Below are 23296 nucleotides of genomic sequence, written 5' to 3'. Positions count from 1 at the left end.
ATATGTATTGTTAAGTGTCTATCTTGTGCAATTAACAACAATAATACCACTAAATGGTAATTATGTAATAATCTGATAGACTTAGATTTTTTCCACGTAATCATAATAAATGATTGTAGTTGTTGATTGGTTTGAATGAACTCAGATGACTATCAATTTTTACCAGTACCCAAATGTTCTAAAACAAGACTTTAAAGTGTTTGCCAAAATTTTTATAAACACACACACACACCCTTACTTGTGAGTGCATATGCACACCTACTATGCACTTTTGTGTGTGTGTGTGTGTGTTTGATATATACAGACCCATATGTTGGATATGAGGTTTACAACTAGTGAAACCTGTCAAGAATAATTTAAATAGATATTTTGCTGAAAGCTTTCCAGGAAACCAAAATGGCACAATCAACTTTTTGAGAAAAATACATGATTATTAACTAGTAAAATAATAAGCATGTCTATCCTGAACATTCTATTTACAAAAATGAGAATATTCCAAAAATGATATCTCATATTTACTTGCAAAGTCAAATAGCTCGGATAAATCTCAACATTTGTTTTGCTTAGGAATATTTAGGTTTTTAGTGGTAAAAATTTAATCTATACTTTTAAAGTTATTTGCATTTTCCAAACATTAACCTACTTTATAGCGCTTCCCCTCACGCATTATTCTGTATAGCATCTCATACTAAAAATGATACATTGCTTAAAAGCAGGTACAATTGTTGCATATTGTTGCTGTTATATTCTGTTCTGAGTACTGGAATTAAAATTAGGAAGTCTCGTTATGTGTTATGTATAGATTAAATCATGTCACTCTTTTAAGTTTTAAATAATCTATTTTCTTAAAGGAAAAAAATCCATTATTTTTATCCAGGGGATTAGAAAATCATGAGCATTTCTAATTATAAACAACTTAGTCTGCATTTGAAGTTTTAATTTGTAATAATTATTAGTATTCTAACCATTTTTACAGATTATAGAAAAGTATTCCCTTCACAATTTCCACAAAATTGAAACAGGATCAAATGGAAAATTATCTTTTTTTTTTTTTTTTTTTTTTTTTTTTTTTGGAATGGACTTCATTTAACATTTAGTTTTCTGAATAATATTCTTCCAGTTTTTGAGGCGACAGATTTTCTACTCTTTATGGAAGTTGAACTATTAGAACACTTTTTGTGTCTGAGAGTATGCTTTTAAAATATCCTCCTATCACATGGCTAACTTCCTCCATTTGATTCACTGATAATGGAGTTACAACTAATGTATTCATAGCTTGATTTGTGTATTTTTCTCTCCCTTATCTATTGATTCAGAGATGGAAATCAATGTGCCATAATAAGCCTAGGGAAAAATCTGGAGTTTTATTTTTCAAGGGGTGGGGAAGTCTCAATCAATATTATTTAATATTTGTGTCAAAATTTAGAAGATGAATTAGATTGCATGATCATTAAACTAAGGGATGACTAGCCTGTTACTCTTTGAAGAACAAGTATTTACATGGCAGAGTAATTCATAAGAAAGAAAATCAATTATTAATACATAAGACAGATTTCAGAGGAATAAACACAAATTGTCCAGATAATAAACAGATAGATATATAATATGCCATATATCTTTTGGAAATCAAATATATTTATTATCTCAAATGGGTTGTAGAAATTGTGTACTTTGATATTATAATTGTTTTCAGTTGAGTAAACAGACTCAGATGTGATATATCTTTGAAGTTAATTGCTCTACAATTCACATTATTCATTAAGGTGGTAATAACAGATTTAATCTGTCTTTATAATATTGAAATATCAGGAATACAAAAAGATTTAGAAAGCAAAGTTAAATGGTTGCATTTATCAGTGTAGTCCTAAAGTATTTTTTAAAATAATGTATTGTTTAGAATTGTTATGAAATTTGGCTTATAGTGGTAAAACTCATGGCTCAGAGGTTCCAAACTTATAATTACGGCATTTAGTTAGTTACGATGGGCTCCTCAGTGGAGAATGCACTTCTACTGTTACCCATTTTTCTTCTTTGTGAATGCTGTTAGGCATGGCAGATTTAAATAGAGAGATGTAAACAGAAGCGACACACAGGAAGTCTGGATGATATAACACAAGTTATCACTATTATTAAAAGAGTAAATAAAGTTTTATAACCTATTCAAATAAGTCTAATCAATAGCTTTGCCACTGAATATGAAAGAGTCTATAACACATTAATAAAGTTCAAATAAAATATGTAAAAATAAACACATAAATAATATTCAAATAAAATACATAAATATATTTGTGTGTATAAGAATAAAAACCTAGTTATCAAACATTAACTGAATTTGGCTTCTAATCTACAATAAATTTTGTGAATTCTGTTTACTAGAACAGTGGTCCCCAGCCTTTCTGGCACCAGGGACCAGTTTGATAAAAAACAATTTTTCTATGAATGGGGTTGGTGGGGGGATTAGATTCTCATAAGGAGTGCTGCAATCTAGATCCCTTGCGTGTTCAGTTCACAGTAGGGTTTGCACTCTTACGAAACTCGAAGGCCACTACTGATCTGACAGGAGGCAGAGCTCAGATGTTAATGCTCCCTTACTAACTGCTCACCAACTTCTCTGATGCCAGGTTCTTAACAGGCCACAGACTGATACTAGTCTGTGCCCTATGGGTTGGGGACCCCTGAACAAAAGACAACCAATTTCCCCAAAGCACAAAACTAAGTAAAATCAAATACTTTTCTCCGAAAAATTACGTCAAAATTAAATATGTGTGTATGTTTAACAATTATAAAATGCAGATATGTAAAAATTGCAAGTAATTTTTAATGTGATAATATGAAGCAGAGAACATTTTGCTAATTATCGTTATTAACGTCAACACCATCAACAGCATCATTCCACTGTTAATAGCAAGCATCTAAATAGTACTTCCTATGTACCCAGAAAGTTAAACACTAGTATATAAAATACAGATAACTAATGTATGTTATTAGTTACATATAATTACATACAATTAATTTTAGTATATAGTTAATATCCTAATATGTAAATTGAATCCTCACTAGAACCTCTTGAAATAGAGAGCATCAAGAAGCGAAGAGGCCAGTAAACAACAGGGTTCAAACTCGGCCAGTAATCATAATCACTCCAAATAATCGTCTCTTCGATAGTATATAGTCTTTATTCATTCATTAACAACCGATGCCATGTTACCATAGAAGCAATGTTTTCAACCAGTAGATTTCTGTTTTAGAGCCAAAGAAGGTTAATAGTAGCTATTGTGTTTGAGGGAATAGGAATTGAACGATTCTGATATGCATAAATTTTTACTCATAAGTTTCATCTAATTTAATCCAAACCTGAATTTGAAAGCTAAAATAGCTTATTTTAAAACCAGCATATTGTCATCTATTGCTGATAAAATTAAACTATGTTCCAGATTTGCACCAAATAGATTTATGTAGTTCAAGTCTTTATGGTAGATGCTAGTAGAAGAAGTAGTGAAGACTTCTACATAGGAATATCTGAATTCTTGTAAATACAAAACTTCAATTACATCCTGCTGGGACAGCACTTGACTTTTTGGTTGTATAGGAATAAGTCAGGCCCTATAAAAATAAGTATTTATCTGTCATTTTCCCTCCAGGTTACTTAAAAATATAGAACAAACAATAACTTGACATGTCCTAAAACAAAAAGGGATAATCTATAACCATAAATAAAAACGTTTCCATTTATTTTTCTCAAAAATAATAACCATGATTATCAACATGTCCATCATATACAAGTACACAATATTTCTCTTTTCTGGGTATTTACTGAAATACAGTTATCGGGAGTCAGAAGAAATAGTTACACTATTGAATTGATGTCCTACCCTAGAGTAGAATTATATTTCTGATATTGTAAGAAGAGAAACAATTTTCCCTGCACTCCACTACTTTCTAATTTCAAAATAAAATGATGCTACCATCTCATGATAAAAAAAAGTTCATGTTTATAATAATTGTGAAGTATCTTTTCATATGAAATGAAAAGATGATCTGGAGATGTTAGGTAACATTTATTAGCACTCTACATTATATACAAGTCAAATACATTAAAGCAAAAACATATGCAATTAAAATAAATCATGTACAGCTATAAGAACAAAGGAGTAGAGAAATACTTTATTTCTATACACAGGATATTGAGGGAATAATTGAATATATTTTTATTTTTTATTTTTTATTTTATTTTATTTTATTATTTTTTTTTTTTGAGACGGAGTTTCGCTCTTGTTACCCAGGCTGGAGTGCAATGGTGCGATCTCGGCTCACCGCAACCTCCGCCTCCTGGGTTCAGGCAATTCTCCTGCCTCAGCCTCCTGAGTAGCTGGGATTACAGGCACGTGCCACCATGCTCAGCTAATTTCTTGTATTTTTAGTAGAGACGGGGTTTCACCATGTTGACCAGGATGGTCTCGATCTCTCGACCTCGTGATCCACCCGCCTCGGCCTCCCAAAGTGCTGGGATTACAGGCTTGAGCCACCGCGCCCGGCCTTAATTGAATATATTAATTAGTTACTATGATTAGATATTATAATAGATAAATTTTGTTTAAAAAGTAGGTAGTGGAAAGGTATGGACATTCAAATATACAATGGTATTTACTTACAATCAAGCCACTGTTTGCTTGCCTTTTTTCTCTGCCATGGATCCTTTTGTAGAAAATTCCGCCTGGATTAAACTGAGTACTCCAAATAATCATATCTCTTTGATAATATACATCCATCCCTGTTATTCTTGAATTATGTTCAATATGAGAAATTTGTTGATGATCGCCACTGTAGTTGAATGGATATATAAAACCCAGGATATCAGTGTCATTAGCAATGTAGAGAACTTGATCTTCAGAGCCTGGAGATTATTATAATAAAATACAAAAATAAAGTAAATTTCAACTAATGTTAAAAGCAATGATTGTACTTTTAATTATCTTGAACTTTTATTCTTAATACAGTTTTTCCTCAAAAATCAACCAACTTAAATTATCTTTTGGTCTTCATGACTTATGGTTTCTGAAGCCCACTTATATAAACACTTACAATAATTATTAACATAGGATTTTTTAGTGCAAATCTTTCTTTATGGTTAGAAGTTAGGTATATACAGATGTCCTTTTTCTGAAGAGAGATTATTATTTGATAAATCACAATGCACTAGCTTGTAATGTGTTGATTGTCAATATCCAGGTGCTATGTTGTATACTCATTAAGCTTCAAAAGTTTCTGAGTACTTAATTTATGCACCTGAGAGATCATTACTTTAGGCTAAGAAATAAAAATTAAGATACGAAGAATCTTCCTCTTACTGTATTTGTAGATTTTAAATGCTTATTAACTTTTAGCATAAAAAGATAGCAGTATTTATTACATTAAAATTCTATAATCTCTTAAATTATCTAGAATCCTGCTAAGTGGAACATTCTATCTTAAATTTTTGATACCTACAATAGAATACTAATGTCAGGTTTATACTAACAAGAAAAACCCTAAAGCAAATTCTGAAAATATCAATTAAAATATTAATGAAGCCCTAAAGAGAAGATTGATTGCATATATAGTTCTGCAAATAAACAATAATAATAATAAAAATAATATCCCATGAGGTGCCTTTCAGCTCTGTAACATTAATAGCTCTCACTTAGGAAATGATTATTATGTGTCAGACACCATGTTAAGCCTTTCACAGTTTATCTGTACTTCTTACAAGTGTGGAAAGCAGGTATTAGTATCCACATTTCATAAATGAAGAACTGAGGCTCACACACTTTAGTGAATTCCTTGAGGTCACACAGAATGAAAGGTGCTGTGCTGAGATTTAAATCCAAGTATATCTAATGCTATAGCGCACAGATGATCCATTACATCATCCTGTTTTCTTCTTGAAATGACAATCTTATTATAATAATGTCCGATCATACCTCGTAGCTAATAATATTGAGGTTGCAATATTATTTAGCAAAAATATAGGAATATTAAAATCTATACCTACAGTTTCAAACCCTAGTTTATCATTTAATCTTTTTGTTTTCCTTTTTCTTTTTTAGAGATGGAGTCTCGCTCTGTCGCCCTGGCTGGAGTGCAGTGGCACAATCTCAGCTCACTACAACCTCCGCCTCCTAGGTTCAAGCAATTCTCCTGCCTCAGCCTCCTCAGTAGCTGGGACCCCAGGTGCACACCACCACGCATGGCTAATTTTTGTATTTTTAGTAGAGATGTGGTTTCACCATATTGGTCAGGCTGGTCTTGAACTCTAGACCTCATGATCTGCCTACCTCGGCCTCCCAAAGTGCTGAAATTACAGGTAAGAGCCACCACAGCCGGCTTATCATTTAATCTTTTTAAAAATAATATTGACAAGTAGAGGAGTTCTAAATTTCGAAGCAAGATCTTAAAACCTTTAAACCCCTTACTCAAAATTCCATTTTCCTTATAATGTTAATGTTTAACCTTTTACTTTTATCCCAAAGTTATAATTATTTCTCATATTCCCTTAGAGCAGACCATCAAGAGAGATACTTTACATTCTATCACACTGGCTTTTAAACTTTTACCCCTTCTGAAAAATTGTTTTGAACATACGTCATTTTAATAGTAACCATGTATTTTATAGCTATTTCCATAAATTAGCGAAGATTAAATTCACTAATAACTAACCAACTGACCAAATTAATCATAATTAGAAATATTTTTATTTTATCTGAAATGAAGCCATTGCTGAAATGAAATTTAAAACAGTTTTCTCCGTAAGACGTTTATAACAAAATTGTAACAGCATTTGCAGCAATGGTTATAATCTTACCTTTTGCTATGCAGGTGTTATTTCTTTCCTGAAAATTCTGATCACACACACATTTATATGATCCTTCCACATTTATACATTGATGGGAACATGTGCCAAACACCAAGCATTCATTAAGGTCTAGAAAAGAAAAGCTCAAAATAGCATCATCATACCCCCAATTTGCATTCCTATTCTTTCCACGTTTAAAAAAAAGTCAAACTTATTTTTCTTTGTTTACTTTATTACTATTTTTATTGTCCTTTTACATCTTTAATCTGTAACTTGTGTGTCATATTTTTTTGGGGGGTATAATCATTATTCACAATATCTGCACTAGAAAATTCATCAGTTGACACTGCTTTTATTAATAGACCTAAAATATTGAAACATTCACATTAAGCTTCCCCGGGGCTTTCTTTTTCAAAATTTATTTATGTATTTATTTTTACCTTTAAAATTCACGGATAGAAGTGCAGATTTGCTACCTAGATAAATTTGTGCCATGGGGGTTTGTTGTACAGATCTGCATTCGTGCCAATGGACCAGTCTTGAGGTTTCCTTGCAACCTGATTCTGATGACCTACCTCCATGCCTTTGTACATGTCATGGGCTATTCCTTCATCTTATAATGCCCTTGCTCACCTTTCCATACAGAATTTCTACTCATCTTTCAAGATCCACCTGAAACAAAGCCTTGCCTGGTCTCCAACAGCATATGGAAGTGATGCGTGATCCTTAGTTTCTCCAGTCTTTGCTCTCCTAGTGTTTCTCTCTTACACTGTTGCCTGTGTTTCAGGAATGTGGTTACATAGTCATATCTTCTATTTGAATTTCAGTCCTTTGGTGACATAGATTACGTTACTTTCCTTTTTTTATTACCACATGTCGCACAAAAACTGGCAGAGAACAAAGATTTGGGTGTATCTCTTAACACACTTCTGGACTTATATTTATGAAGCTACTATGTAACAAGAAGGGCTGTATTGAGGCTATGTGAATTAAACAAGCAAGCAAAAAACTGCATGTCTATACATGAATAAATACCTTTATATCACTAGCATGAATAAATAAATCACAGGGAGTATTCTGTAGCTTGGCACATGCCTAATTTTAAGGGTTTATGAAGAGCCAGGACTGAGGCCAGGTGATTCTGGGGAATTATCTAATCTTCCTCTCTTTTGTGTTTAACTAGCATATTTCCTCTGCCCCATTTTATCACTTATAGTCTCCCTTATCACCTAATAAATCTGTGAGATAAATCCTTCCCTTGAATTAGAGAACTTAAGAATCAACACAGTAAGTACAACTATCTTTTGCATAGCACACATGTTCTAAGGGCTCAGTGGTAGAGACACTTGTCAATAACAATGTCAAGGCTTAAACTCAAGTTTTCTCATTTTCTTGACTTCACTGTGATACTTTGCCCGAGAACACACAAGCATTTTCGGGACAACACGTTGGCATTTGATTGAAATATAGAGTAAAGAGATACAGCAAAGTGTATTTAGTTGTTTTTAGTAAATATTTTATAGGAGTGAAGTAGAATGGATCTTGTCAGTACTTAATTATTACAAGTACAACAAATATTTCTAATGTGTTTCGCACCTGTAACTTTGAACAGGTCGTTATTTGCCACTGTGGTTTTTCCTTTGGTACAGAATCCAAGTAAGCCAAAATCTGCATGATTGGATAAAATCTCAACTTTCTCACTTGTCACCATACTGGCCTGGACTATCATTTTCGTCTTATCTCTAGAAGGTCTGGATTATGAGCTTTTGAAGAGGATGGAGGAATTCCACACGTGCCCAGTATCCTAAACAGTGCCTGGCACTCAGTAACTGTTAATCCCCTTCTACTTTTCTCCCACCACTCCCCTTTACTTTTTTCTCTTTAGATATACTAATTGAATTGTTTGGACTTTAGCATCAAATAGAAACTTCTTCTGCATTTTTTTTTTCAGATACATAAGTGAAGGGCACAAAGAAATTTAAATTTGTATAATATAGAATTCAAATTGTCTTACCCTTCTCTGACACTGAGATCGAACTACTTTTCTTAATATCAAAACTTTATTAACTATAGATGAACATTTTATTAGGTTCAAAAGTTACTTGTTTGTCCTACAAACTAATATAAAAAAGTGGATTCATAGCAATTTAAAATAAAGAATGTAGTGTGCAGGTTATATTTGCTGTGGAATATAATGAAAAAATAAGAAAATGTTAAGAATATAATTTCTAAATTTAGTACATATATACAGGAAACACCCCCACTCACAAACATTAGAAAATAAATGATATTAAAATTAAAATCTTGAAAGAATTGTATCTGCGTGTGCTTATATGTAATTGATAGAAAGTGCCTGGGAAAAAGAAATATCGTACTTTGAAAGACAATGCATTTTTTAACTAAAACACAGAAAATGTAAGTTGTCAGCTTTCAGTCTCATGGTAATGGAAAAATCAAATGTCATGAATAATCTAAAGATGCATATAACTTAAAATGTACACAAACATGACGTGACTACACTTTTTCCCCTTTTGGGTGAGTAGAATCAATTCATTTAAATAATTCCATTTTAATTAACACAAAGTAAAATTATTTTTCTTAACCCAAAAATATCATAAAGGGACATAACAAAAACAAGCTGGTAGGTAAAAGCGTCTTAGGATTTGAATTTAGCCTGGATAAGCCAGACTTAGTTACTTTAGGTTTGGCTCTACTTGCAACAATATGAATATGAATACAAATAGCAGTCGTATTGGAGAAACTTGCAGAAAGTGCATATGGGTCTGTATTTCATGGTTCTATAGTTAGAACACTGATGTATATCATATTTACTTACTTACTATAAGATTTTGGCTATCCTACATGTTCAATTTTTATGTGATATCAAGTAAGCTGACAGATTTATGTAGACTCTGACTGAATTTTTAAAGACACATTATGATGTATTTAAAACATGGTTTTAGGACAAAAGCCCATAAGTCTCTAAATGTGAATTACCTATTTCAGTAATGCAAATGTCACCCTCAAGAGAAATGGGTCATCATAAACATATTTTTTCATGAAGCCAGACTAATTCTCCCATAGTTCCTGAACCAGCAATTTTGTTATTTGCATTTCAAAACAGTATTGTATCAATAGAATTGAAATTTCCTGCAGGTCCGAATTCGCTATAGAAAAGGCTTTGTGGCCTCTGTGGTGGTTAGCTTAGCTCCACAAACAAACAAGCTCTTGACCCGAGAGACTTCCACTCTCATAAGTGAAATGATATCCCTAGATACACATCATTTTGATGAAAATCAATCTCCTGTGATCTCACAATTTAGAAGTCTTGAGAGTCATTTCATAACCCAAAGATTTATGAGCAAGCTGTTGAGGAAATGTACTCTACCTTCACATTTTCTGTTTTTCATGTTTCTCTGAAATCCAGGCTTACAGCGACAGAAAACAGATGTTTTTATTTGATTACAATATGCATCATCTCCACATGGATTCACATTATCTTCACAGGTATAATCAGTAGGAGCTGGGATTTAAAAATATGATCAAAACTAATATAATTCTAATTCCTGAAGTGGGAGTTTACTTTTTGAAAATATTTGAAATGGTATTTATTATTCCATAGATGACTCATTTTGAATGTATAAGGTTACAGTCTTCTCTCCATATAAGCCCCAATTTCTTATAAATGTATGGAAGTATAAAGAGTGAATTCATTTACATTAAATACAGTCCAGACCAAGCTGTTAACAGCTGATATTTAGAGCTGCTGTTAAGCTATAATACTTTCGAAAAGTAAGTCGGGAGTCAATGATTCTAATGACAGGCTGTCTTTATTACAGTACCATATACAAGTACTACTTCCTTCTCTGAGAGCCAAAGCATTTCCTATAAGCTACCAAGAAATGTAGGCATTTATTGCTAACCTAAACTTAATATTCGTAAACTCAGTCAAGGGCACTGCTAAATTACTTAAGCAAGTTGGTGAAATCAGCCATTTAAATTTCATTTTTTTTTATGGTAGACATATATGTTAAGAGTAACATTTGAGTGTGTAATGTGCTCATAATGGTTGGTCATAAGCTGCAACATTCTAGGACAGACAAAAGGTTACCTGTAATTTCCACGACAGCACTTGCGATTTTATTGCTTTAGCTCTCATTCAGGAAAACATTTTAGAAGGCCTTCTCTTTTAAATAAATTAGAAGGACATTATTATAGGGATAACATTATGTTATCTCTAAGTTACTTAAACAAAGAAAATTTTTGAGACATTGAGAAATTTAATTATTATAATTATAACCATTTTTTGTCTCCACTGGTTTGAATATCTTGCAATTAGTCAAAATAAGCCAGGAGAATGATACCATGGTTTAGATACATGTAGCTATATCCTGGTGGCGACTGTGTCAACCCTCAGTGAGGAACAATTTAGATGCATAAATAAATTTAAAAAAAAAAGAAAAGATCCAAAAGTAGGAAATATTGTGTGACTTTTGTATGCAAACTGAATTTAGGATCATAAATTTAATGATTTTTCTTTAATAGAAAAAATCAAATGCCAAGCATTAGTTAAACACAAAATTATTGGCAATCAAGGTCTAGTAACTCAAGTAGCCTGGTACTCTAACAACAACAAAAAAATCACATCTTCTGTAAGAATAACTCAGCAACAGATCAAAACTTTTTTAAGTGTTGAATAAATTAAGATCTTTACTATCATTCAACCAAATATTACTGTTTATAAAATTAAAAAAACACTGAATTTATATTTTATAAAATATAGATTACTTTGCTTACACCAATTTCTATATCTGAATATTGATTTCTCAGCTTCTGCTTTAATAAGGGTACTCATTCATTACAAAATATTATGAAGAGTAATATTTGCATCCAGAAAACTCTGAGTTATGTACAAGCAGAAGTTAGACTTGTGTATCCCAGTACTTTGCATAACAGAAAACAAACTCACCTATTCTGCACCCTTGCTCATCTGAACCATCTCCGCAGTCATCAAGTCTATCACACTGGAGATCCATAGGGATGCATTTTTTATTACTACAAGCAAACTCATCCTTTTTACAAGGCCTTGCTTTATATGTAAGCTTACCTAAAGAGTCATTTAAAAACTGGTTAGTGTTTCGCAGAATCAAAACACACGTATTGAGCATGTAACATCTCCACAATTGTACAACTACTATGACAAACATGAGTTTACAATTTTTAACTTGAAGCTCTTAAGGCCAAATTTTTAAACATTCTGAAATGTTTGGATTTTAGAAAAGTGAGAAAGTATTTACTTCAAGTAAGTAACACTGATTTCTACAGAACATTTTAAAAATATTTATCCTAAGTGGAATGTATGTGTATATATATATATATATATATATATATATATATATATATACATACATTCCACTTAGGATAAATATATACTTTTTTTTTTTTTTTGAGATGGAGTTTCACTCTTGTTACCCAGGCTGGAGTGCAATGGCGTGATTTCCACTCACCGCAACCTCCGCCTCCTGGGTTCAGGCAATTCTCCTGCCTCAGCCTCCTGAATAGTTGGGATTACAGGCACGCACCACCATGCCCAGCTAAGTTTTTGTATTTTTAGTAGAGATAGGGTTTCACCATGTTGACCAGGATGGTCTTGATCTCTTGACCTCGTGATCCACCCGCCTCGGCCTCCTAAAGTTCTGGGATTACAGGCGTGAGCCACTGCGCCCGGCCTCTAAGTGGAATTTTTTTAAACGGTAATAAGGTCAAGCTTTTCCTCTAAATGATTTTGCTACATACATGAGTCTTTTGTATGAAAAGGTTTTTGAACTTCAGAATTTGAAAAAAAAAACCAAAAACTTCATATACATACAATCTATATAAGCTCCCTTTCTTCAAATAATTAACCCTTTAAAGAAGGAATATTTTTAAATCTCTATGCTGTTTCTCCAAGGTTAATATTTTCTGAAATAAAATGGTTTGTGGGAACTATGGATAAAGGTGCACAACTACAATGTAAATGAAATGCTGGTGCAATATTTTCATACCTTGTCAGATCAAATGTCTGACAATAATTCCCTCAGACATTCACAGAAAAGACATATTTTAAATAATGTCTTTGCCCCAAGTCATCAGAGAACCTTGTAGCTATCACTGAATGATTTCACATTAAGCAGATTTACCACTACAGTGATCTTCATCTGAGTTGTCCCCACAATCATCAATTCCATTGCACATTTGCTCAGACTGTAGGCATATTCTATTATTTCTGCATCTGTGAGGTCTTGTGGGTGGACAAAGGAATTTGACTGAAGGAAAAAAAGAAAAAACAGAGACGCTTCTTCGAGTACACTGATTTATGAAGAACATCCTTTTTATTTTTTTTTCTTTTCAAATCCATAAGCTACCTTTTCTAAATATCTTTTGTTGTTGTTGTGAAAATTGTCTAATAGAGGCTACCAGAAAAACACGTGATGATCTAGTTATTTATATTAAGTACGGAAAAATGTGCACAGCTGAGGATCTTAGAGGAAATAAGAAAGAGCCAAACTTTATGGCTTCATTTCCAGATGCCTTATCTTAGCTGATTTCACTTGGTGCACTAAATTAATTTATGCCTACAATTATGCAATATGGCAGGACACTTAGCTATCTCAAGGAGCAATTTCACACAGCACAGAGCTGAAACAAGCATATGTTACAGGCCCAAAATTAAAAATAGGTCATTCAGTGAAAACCAACAAAAATCCCTACAATATTATAGCTTGATTTCTTACTCTTTGTCTCTGTAAACAAAAGTTTAGATATGTATTTGAGACACATAGATTGTCTTAGTTATTCATTTTAACATGCATGTTATTGTGTGTATTTAAAAAGACCACAGTGAAAGTGAGGGAATTTTACACTTTTCTACTCTATTACTATCTAATCTGAAGACTTCCACTCTTAAAAGCAGGAAGTATCTGTCATTAGTCTTCATCCTTAGATGTGAAATTTTTCAGAGCTCTGTCCTTATTCCCCTGATGTTCTCACTCTTGAACTCTTTGCTTAGGCATTTTTATTCATTCTCATTGATTTACTTGCCACTATATCCTGAAGACTTTCAATCCTCTGTTTACTTCAAGCATCTCACAATTGATTGTACGACATCCCCTCAAGAGTTTCAAATTTAACAAGGTCATCATTCAGCACTTTATCATCCGCTTCTTAACCCTTTGTTCCCAAACATGCTTTATTTCCATCTTTCAGTTGGTGGCATATCATAGCCAAATGTCTGGAATTATTCTAATGTATTCCTCTCATTGGCCATCCATTCTCAGTAGCCACCAAGTCCTATTATGTCACCCAGGTTTGTCATCTTCTAGCCATCCTACCAGTTACAATCACAATAGCTTAGCTGTTTATTACCTTTTACAGAGAGATATTTAAATGTATCCAGTTTTATAGCCCATCATCATAGCCTCAAAGAGCCATAAGAAAAATCAGTCTAACATATTCATGTAACCATTTGTTATATAGTTATCAGTTTCCTTGAGAATAAATAAGATATTTTGAATGGCCTAATAGATTTGTCATTATCTTGCTCATGCCAGTCCTGCAGACTCATCCCTTGTCCCTCTCAATATTTGAGCAATACTACTTCATTACAGCTTCTTGAATATATTACACTCTATCCCTGACCTCCTTGCTTTAAGTAAAATTTTATTACTTAAAAAACCATTTTCCAAGTACACTCCCTCCTCTTTAGGTCTTTTCGGAATGTCTCTTAATTGGCTCAAACTTCACATCACCTCATGTTTGAAAACATCCTAGTTCCCCACTACCTCTTCCATAGCTTTTTCCTATCTTTGCTTTCTATTTTTTAAAAGAAACAAAAACAAAATCATGTAACTTTGAAGGCTAGACATTTGATAATATCTTCACACCACTACTATTTTTTAATCAATTTCAAAAACATCACCACTACCCTAATTTACTGAAAACTAGCACATTCCATCATAGTTTTAAAAGATCTCCATTTAAATTCATTCTAGCATCCTAGATGACTCCAACATTCACATGAGGAAACCAACCAATAATGGGGCTTCTTAGCTCCTTAAGTTTCTTATACCCTATGTCCTCCTACTCTAATCCTACCTAAGCTACCACTCTCCTAGGAGGTTTTATACATTGAGGGATTTCAACAAATTTATATTTTTGATTCACAGTGGCAGTTTCTGTTGCTTGCAGTTAAGAATTCTAATTTATATACACAGTTGCAGCATAAATTTGTTGTTTCCTATAATTTACTTTATTTGTCAAACCAGTACAATGAATGCCCCATTTTGGCCACAATCCCTCTTTTTAAAGATTTTTAATCCAAGCAGTATCATTTGATTAAAAATCTCAGAAAAACTACTCTTCAGCTTTATCTTAACTCTAGGTAATTGATACATCTACCTTTTCCCTATTGACCAGTGATTTTTGTCTGTTCTTGCCTCCACATTAATTGTAGGTTATCAGTAACCTATAATACACTGGACACTGTACTAAGTACTGGGTAAGTTTAGAAACCCACTTTCTTCCCAATAACCTGGATTCTCTGGCCTTTTTTTTTTCTTTAATCTTAGGTATCCAAAAGAACCCTAAATTTGGATAAATGAAACCTTCTGCTCTCCCAATATCTGCATCTGGGAAGCCAGAAATGTTGCATACTACAATGTCAACTGATACCAAGTATGAATATTTATCAGTGCTGCTTGGAATATTTATCACACACACACACACACACACACACACACACACACACACACATATTTATAACATATTTATATACATATATGGGGGAGGGAGAGAGAGAGAGAGAGAGAGAGAGAGAGAGAGAGAGAGAGAGATTACTCTCTTGCCTTTTGCAGTAATGATTCAAATCTGCATTCCCTCTAAACCTCCCTACACCATACTTCAACCTTCTAAACACTAACATGCTTCCCAGTGTACAATAATAAGTAGAAATACAAATAAGGGAAATTTCTTAACATATTATTAAATAATTTAAGATCTACCTATATCTACAGGTAGCCTATCAACTCATTTCTATATTTTAAGAGCAGAGATAGAAGAATAATTGACTCCTATGTAAAAGTAATAATTTTTCTGGAATTCATTTTCCCCTGTCTTTGCATAAACCATCAGATCTTTGCTAAAACATGTCATTACCTTGGTGTCTCCAGAGTCCCACTCTTCTTTCTTTGCAGTTCCTTCTGTGGTCACTCACCTGAGTCTCTTCTGGCAGCTCATCTTCACTTAGATGCTTGCTGTCACTCTAAATTATTTGATAATCCCCTTCCTGTCCTATTTTTACTCCCACCCATCATAATATTAAATGTTCCATTGTATTTATTATGCTGGCTGTCAAATTTATATCCATAGACTATCCCTTTCCTTTCAATGTGAGAATCAAACATCTAATGCCTACTTGAAATCTCTACTTGAAATCTCTACTCAAACATCTCATCAAATGCATCCCAGTCCAGTCTTCTAATCTTTACTTGCAAAACTGTTCCCTTTCCTGTGATCGCCTTCCATTCAAATGGGAAAGCAAAAATAACATACATTATACTCCACAACTTGCTCTCATTCACCATATCCAATCCACCATTTAATCCAATTTATTCTGCCCTTTATATCATCTTCAAACCTGTCTACATTGTGCTAGCACATGCTGTTATAATCTAAACCCAAGCTACTTGCATAGCTTGCCTAAAGTAACACCATGGTTTTAACTATTTTTAATACTTTCTATCCAATTATTTTAATATGACCATGTACCACCTCTGCTTAAAATTTCTTAGTATTTCCAATTATTTTCCAACTAAAACTTAGAACCCCCAGGTCACATATATCTCTGCTGTCTATAGTTTCATCCTAAGCAAATACAGATGATCTCCAATTTAACAATAGCAAACTGCAAAACAATTTGCAGTTTTCTGACTTTATAACAGTGTGAAAACAATACATGTTCTCCTCTACTCACTATGGGATTATGTCCTGATGTATCATTTACAAGCTGAAAATATTTTTAAGTTGAAAGTATTTTAATTTGAATAAATTCAAACACACACTGTCAATTTACATTATTTTCAATTTACAACTGGTTTATCTGGTTAAATATCTACCTACCTGGCTCTGCACTCTCTGGGGACATGGGTCCTTCACTTCCTTGAGTAAGCCATGTTTTGCTCTGTCCCAGAGCCTTCACATAGCTTATATCCTTTGTCTGCAATGTTGTATCACTCTTTCACTCCAAACCTCAATCATTTTCACCTACTCAGCAGCTAAATAATTCCAAGGCCTGAACTAAAATGTTATTCCTCATACCCTAAGATTGATAAAATCTTTCTATTCCATATTCTTACAAATTACTATACTTTTTCTTTATAGTACGTATCAGTTTGTAACTGCATGTTTTTGTACATGTGACTATCCATCTTCCATTAGATTCTAAGCTCTGTGAGATCAGAGTTTGTGCTTACTTCTCTCATCATTATATCGCCAAACTAATCATAGTCTCTTATTGAACAAGTGTCTGTTGAATTAATGAATGAATGATACCTTTTCTCATGCTATTCATATCTGCCTTTCTGAATTGTTCTTTCAGCAGAGTTCATTGAATCTCTCTGCCTTTTACATACTTTTAGTTAATTCTATAATTGCTTTAAATACAATGTATAAAAATTATTTTTATTTGTCCAGCCAAAATAAGATCTCCTTGTCAAAAAGAACCATTTTTCCCTAATTACTTAGCACAATTTCTGGCACATAATAGCTTGACTCAATGTTGATATTGCTCACTGAGAGAAATGCAAAAAAATGTTCACACAGTCAATCTGGATTTTACAAGGTTTCCCGTCTGTGCTATGTGGAATGCTCCTGAGAATCAATTCCTGGCCCTGGAAGTGGCCCTAGGAGAGTGTGACTCTGTAGACATACATCAATTACTGAACATTTCTGATTCCACTCGCTGTTTTTGTGGTCAAATGGAATAGAGAATAGAAAAAAAATACATAATTGATAAAAATAATAGGTTCTGGATTGATGTTGGTAGATAAGGTCTTATATTGTTTGATATATTATGATTCAAAACAATATAATCACTAGTGATTCCCCAGAGTTTATTTATAAGATTATGTAAAGAAAACTGAAACTAAAACGTAGCTGCATTACTCATTGTAATGAGTTGTATGTAAAGAAAAAAAACTCTCCAAGGCCTTTTCTTTATCAACTTTTAAAAACTTAAAAAAAAAAAAAAGCTATCTGCTTGTTTTGTATCTTTCCACAACTGTAACATCAATAGTGAAATGTCACCACCTATATCTAAATATTGCCTTAACTTGATGCAACAAATAGAACAAAACGTGTAAGTATATACACTCATGCTGTATTGTCTTTAATTTACAGGGCGTGCTATTGAGTTATAGCTCAAGTGGCAGTATTTTCCTTTAAAGTATAGGTGAAACTACATTTATTGTAGAAATTAGATAAAAAGTATGAGAACAGGGACTCAAAAAATTCATTAAAATAGAAGAGATCCTTTATTTTACGGATCTAAAATTGGACTTTAATATTTGTTGTTTGCATAAGCATACACCTGAAAATGTCAGTCAAGAGAATCTTGAATTTGGAGAAACAATAACTTTTGTTAAGATTTTTAGGTTTAAATGTTAAATAACTCCTAATTTCAGGTCTGTTCTTAAGACTTGTAAGGATATAGACAGATAGACATGTAGATAGATAGATAGATGATAGATAGATAGATGAGAGAGAGAGAAAGAGGGAGAGAAATTTCTTAAGTGGGTGGCTTGTGGAACTATAAGATTTTATTATTCATGTATTTTCCATTTTCTTATCTGTCCCCCCAAAAAATTAGCCTAAAACTCCAATTTGATGTGAAGCCAAAATTCTTATATGAATCTTATTCAATTATAAAATGGACTACTCTAAATCCACACAAAGAGACCACAATCTCTCTTCTGAATAGTTTTGACATGTGCAAGTTCAGATTTAGGATGAGTCTCTATAAAGTCATAACCTCTGAGCAGGGTAATCTCTTTATTACCTGAATCAAAGCTGAATCTGTGGTTATACTTTATCTAGCTAACCCCAGGATGGTATAATTTGTAGTTCACCTTACCACTTCATTGATTCATGCTGCTGCATGAGATCAGGAGATAAAAGGGTAACCTAGAGCCATGTGAAATGCCATACCACACATATCAGGGGCTTCATCGGAGTTGTCTCCACAGTCATCTTCTCCATCACACACCCAGAAATGTAGTTTGCAAAGAGAATTATTGCAAAGGAACTCATCAGCTCTACATATATTTCCTCCTTTATTTTAAAACAAGAAGAGACAAAGAGATTCAGGGTAATCAATGCCAGTCAGCAGGACACATATTCCTCTAATTCTTAGCAAACACTATCTAGTTTCTTGTTTCCTTATATTTATTTCAAGCATAATACTAGGAACAGGAAATGTTCAATTTTTTAAATAACATGTATTCATTGTTTATATTTCAAAATGTGCTAATATTACTCTCATATATGTCAATTTTTAAGAAAATACTGATAAGATTTTAAAAGAAAGTTTTTAAAAATCTAAGTTATCTTCCACTTCACACAATTTTTATATTACTGAATACACAGAGATTTCGAATTTTTTAGTTTTAATTGTAATTTTTTAAAATTTGTTTTTCTTGAAAGAAAACACACTTTAAGAATTATTAGACAATTCAGCTATATCTGAAATACTAGATCACTAAAAACTTAGAATAAGCAGCAAAAAGATTTTTGCAATCACAAGGAAACAATTAATTTTGTAACAGCAGTAAGGATTTGGACATATTACACAATATTTCAGTTTTTTAACATAAAAGTTTAAAGCTATATTTTTTAGATTTTTCAAATGTTTGCATTTTTCTCTTTTAACAAATAAAAATATCAGGAATACAGAAATATTCTAATCTAAAATTGTTAAGTACATCTACCATATGTAGAAGACCTAAGTAACTAACAAATTTGCTACATCTCTATATCTAGAGATGTAGCAATATACAGTGGAGACTACAATAACTTGGGAGTTAGGAACTGTGGGTTCTAGTTTTGGTTTGGATAACTCCATTAATTTCTCTGGGACCCAGTGTTTATACACGTTATAAAACAAGTACAGTTAAAGTGATGTATGGGGTCATAGGTGCAAGAAGTACCTGGGGAAGTGACACAAATATCAGACTATAGAATTAAGAGAAATAAGACTGCTCTCAAACTCTCAGAGTTACACTACCTAGTTAAACCTCACACATAGGTAAGAAATATGATTCATGGGTTGGCTAGATTTGACTTCCTGAAGGTGTTAACATATTTAAACACACATATGTTCATCAAAATATGGGGCAGAGCAGTGACAGTGAACATCCTTAAAAGCCTAGAAAATACCCAGAAAAAGCCATTGTGCCTCTGGCAGATGTACTTTGGAAAGAATAGTGTGACTGAACTTGTGAAGGTCATATGCCTCTTCCTGCTCTGAGTTCTGACTTGCCACACAAATCTCTGATAATTCACATCCGGTAGCAAAAGGTTTAACTTAAGAAGTGGTAGGTAGAATTGGTTAGATTGTAGAATGAAAACTCTAGCTGTGGTGTGGAGAATTTAGAAATAAAGATAGTGACAGTGAAGACCACACTAGACGAAAAAGACACATTTCAACAGAGGTCATGGCAATCCAGAGAAGAACTGATGGCAACTTAATCTAGAGGAACCACAGCTGAGAGCTCTTCAGAAGGAAAACTCCTCGGGACCTGATGGCCAAGTAGATGAGGGTGACAAAGGAGAGTGAGCAGAGAAAGAGGATACTCATTTTTTTAGTTTGTTTGGGCCATTTGGTAGATGCTGTTGTTCATTAAATAAAGGAACACAGCAGGAGGAGTAGGCTTAAGACATAATTCATTTAAGGTACCGGCAGACAGCCATGTGGTGATGTCGAGCAAGCTGGTGGATAAATATGTCTGAAATATATTTCAGATTTTTGAGCTGTAAATGTGCATCTGGCAGTAATCAGAATATAGTTATGATTTGAAGTTTAAAAGAGAGCACAGTGAAAAACAGATTGGGTAGATAAAGAGGAATCTACAAAAGAGACTGCAAAAAAAGTATTCAAAATGGTGGGAGAAATATCTGGAAAGATGGTACCAGACAATACACAGGAAAAAGGTTCTAACAAGAGGGATAGAACATGTAACTAATGCTACAGTAGGTTTAGTGAAATGGTGGTGGGTTTAATAAAATGATTGTCATTGGCTACTGAATGAGAAGAGGAAGTTTGGCATAAAGGGAAGAAAGAGACCAGAAAGTAAGCCTCATTTCTTGTATAAGGAAGAGCAGATTCCTGAACACATTTAAATGCTTCTGATAATAATTCAGTAGACAAGGTCCATTTGAGGATGCAAGAAAGCAAAAGGATAATTAATGTAATGAGCTTCGGGAGCATCCAGAGAGTGGGAGAGATTTCAGATCCAGAGAAAAATGAAAGGCATAAGCTTAGACTGAAAATTAAATAAGTGTTCTGTTTGGGAAAGAAAGAAGGAGGAAAGCCTGAGCATAGCTACAGGTAGGTTTGCTAGTTTGGTGGCCAGATGTTGAAAAGTTGTCATGATTTTTATTATTTCTGTAAGGAGGAAGTTGAAATTATTAATAAAGAGAGTCAGAGGTGGCTTAGTAACAGATTTGAGAGGGTTGACTTTTTAAAAACCTGATATGATAATGGCAGAAACATGACTAGGAAAACGTGGGCAGGCTGCTTAGAATGCTAAGTAATAGTTTAAGCTCAGACCAAGAATTTATAGTAATATTGATCTGAATAACAATAAAATTGTCTGCAAAAAAATGCTTAGTAGAATTAGTAAAGCTTACATTGTAATCTCTGAGAACCACCAAACTATGAAACAGACAAAGGCAAGGGCTGGATGAATCCACCAAGGTGAATATCACCACGTGAGACTGACAGTTCCACATCTGTCATTGGGATAACCCTTTCTTCCAACCTTCTGCAATGCTGAGCTCCATACTGCTATAATTATACAATTAATCTCAATTACGAAAACCTATGCAATAAAATTCAATACCATTTAACAACTGTCTCACTCTGATGATGAAAAAGATGGCATGTGCAGTATGCAGTCCTTTGTACTAAAGAAATTAAAGATATGAATACCAATATGAAGTGAGTATATTGCCTTAAAATCAAATCCATAGAATATGAAGCAGAGTTCACTCTCAGCATAAAGGTTCTAATGACTAAATCTCAATCACATGCTCCATTTTGCAATGGATTACATTCAAACAGAATTTGTGAACTTCTAACGTTCTCTGATTATTTTAGAAAATGCTATTTGTGCCATATATGTCAGTCTTGTTAAAAAATGAGCTCCCTAAGGTATTGCATTAGATAACATTATAATTTTCTCCACATGAGTGTTGGACATGCCACTGATTTTATTTAAAATAAGAGAACTACAAATGAAATAATACTGTAAGAGAAAGCAAAGGTTTTGTGATAACCACCAAAGACTTGATGTTGTACTGAAAAATATTTACATTTCAAAAAATACATCATGGTGCTACCATGACATCCTGAGATTCACTTAAAATGCCTTATTTTTAAATGGCATAAAGCAAATGTAAACAACAAAAAAAGGTATAATTTAAAGAGATTGGCTGAATTAAAATTTCAGTTTTCTAGCCATGTTCTTGATCAGTTCAACAGGAAGTTATTAGGAAAACAGAAAAGTATATGTTAATTAATAATATACGTCTAAATTATAACAGAGGCCTTTGCAAGTTCATATAAATCTGGTCAAGTGCATCATCACCGAAAATAAACATCTAGAGTTCTCATTTTAATTAGGTTGAGAGAAGCCTTAACACATGATAATACTTTATAATTTATTTGACTAGCTTACATGTTGTTTAGCTGGCAATTATTCAAAAGAGAACCTCCCAATATTTTCCAGCAGCGTTACATAAAGTGTAAATTTTGAAAGCTCAGGCCAGAACAAGCACCATACTTCCTTAAGGCCATATGTTTTACCTTTAAAAATGCAAATGCTGCTTTTAATTCCAGAGTATTTTGGACTTCTGTCTTTTAAAGTAAACTAGTCAAATTGGTTCTTTGGGAAAATATGTCATGCCTGTCCTTCAGCTCTCTTACATTCCTGGCCCAACACTCAGCTCTTATTAGCTCATGTATCCAGATTGGAGATAAATGGAAGTGAGATTTAATAGAAAAGATGCTTATTCTGACATCCCATTTCCTCAATGCCTTAAAATACCTTTATTCAATGCCTAAGCCACTTCCTGGGAATAAATTAAATAATAGAAATCTGAAATTGGTAATGCCTTAAGTTACATTCATATGGGATCAAATAATTTAACCAC

The 23296-nt window shown here is 33.1% G+C and overlaps 1 protein-coding gene across 4 annotated transcripts in view; it reads right to left on the bottom strand.

The window, feature by feature from the left end:
* LRP1B (LDL receptor related protein 1B) overlaps positions 1-23296 on the bottom strand; it is a 1884038-nt gene that overhangs the window by 112944 nt on the left and 1747798 nt on the right. For 3 of the 4 annotated variants that reach the window (XM_003921997.4, XM_074399735.1, XM_074399736.1), the window contains 6 exons: positions 19073-19195; positions 13012-13137; positions 11802-11939; positions 10221-10355; positions 6842-6961; positions 4653-4894 (listed from right to left, as the gene is read on the bottom strand). In XM_003921997.4, coding sequence (XP_003922046.1) covers positions 4653-4894; positions 6842-6961; positions 10221-10355; positions 11802-11939; positions 13012-13137; positions 19073-19195 — 884 coding nt within the window. Of the gene's footprint in view, positions 1-4652; positions 4895-6841; positions 6962-10220; positions 10356-11801; positions 11940-13011; positions 13138-19072; positions 19196-23296 lie in introns of those variants that run through there. The other variant, XM_074399737.1, reaches the window with a different exon arrangement.

Source organism: Saimiri boliviensis, chromosome 5 (genome assembly GCF_048565385.1).
Source record: "Saimiri boliviensis isolate mSaiBol1 chromosome 5, mSaiBol1.pri, whole genome shotgun sequence".
NCBI classification, from domain to species: Eukaryota; Metazoa; Chordata; class Mammalia; order Primates; family Cebidae; genus Saimiri; species Saimiri boliviensis.
The sequence above is the reverse complement of the archived record's forward strand: the minus strand, read 5'-3'. Positions and strand labels throughout refer to the sequence as shown.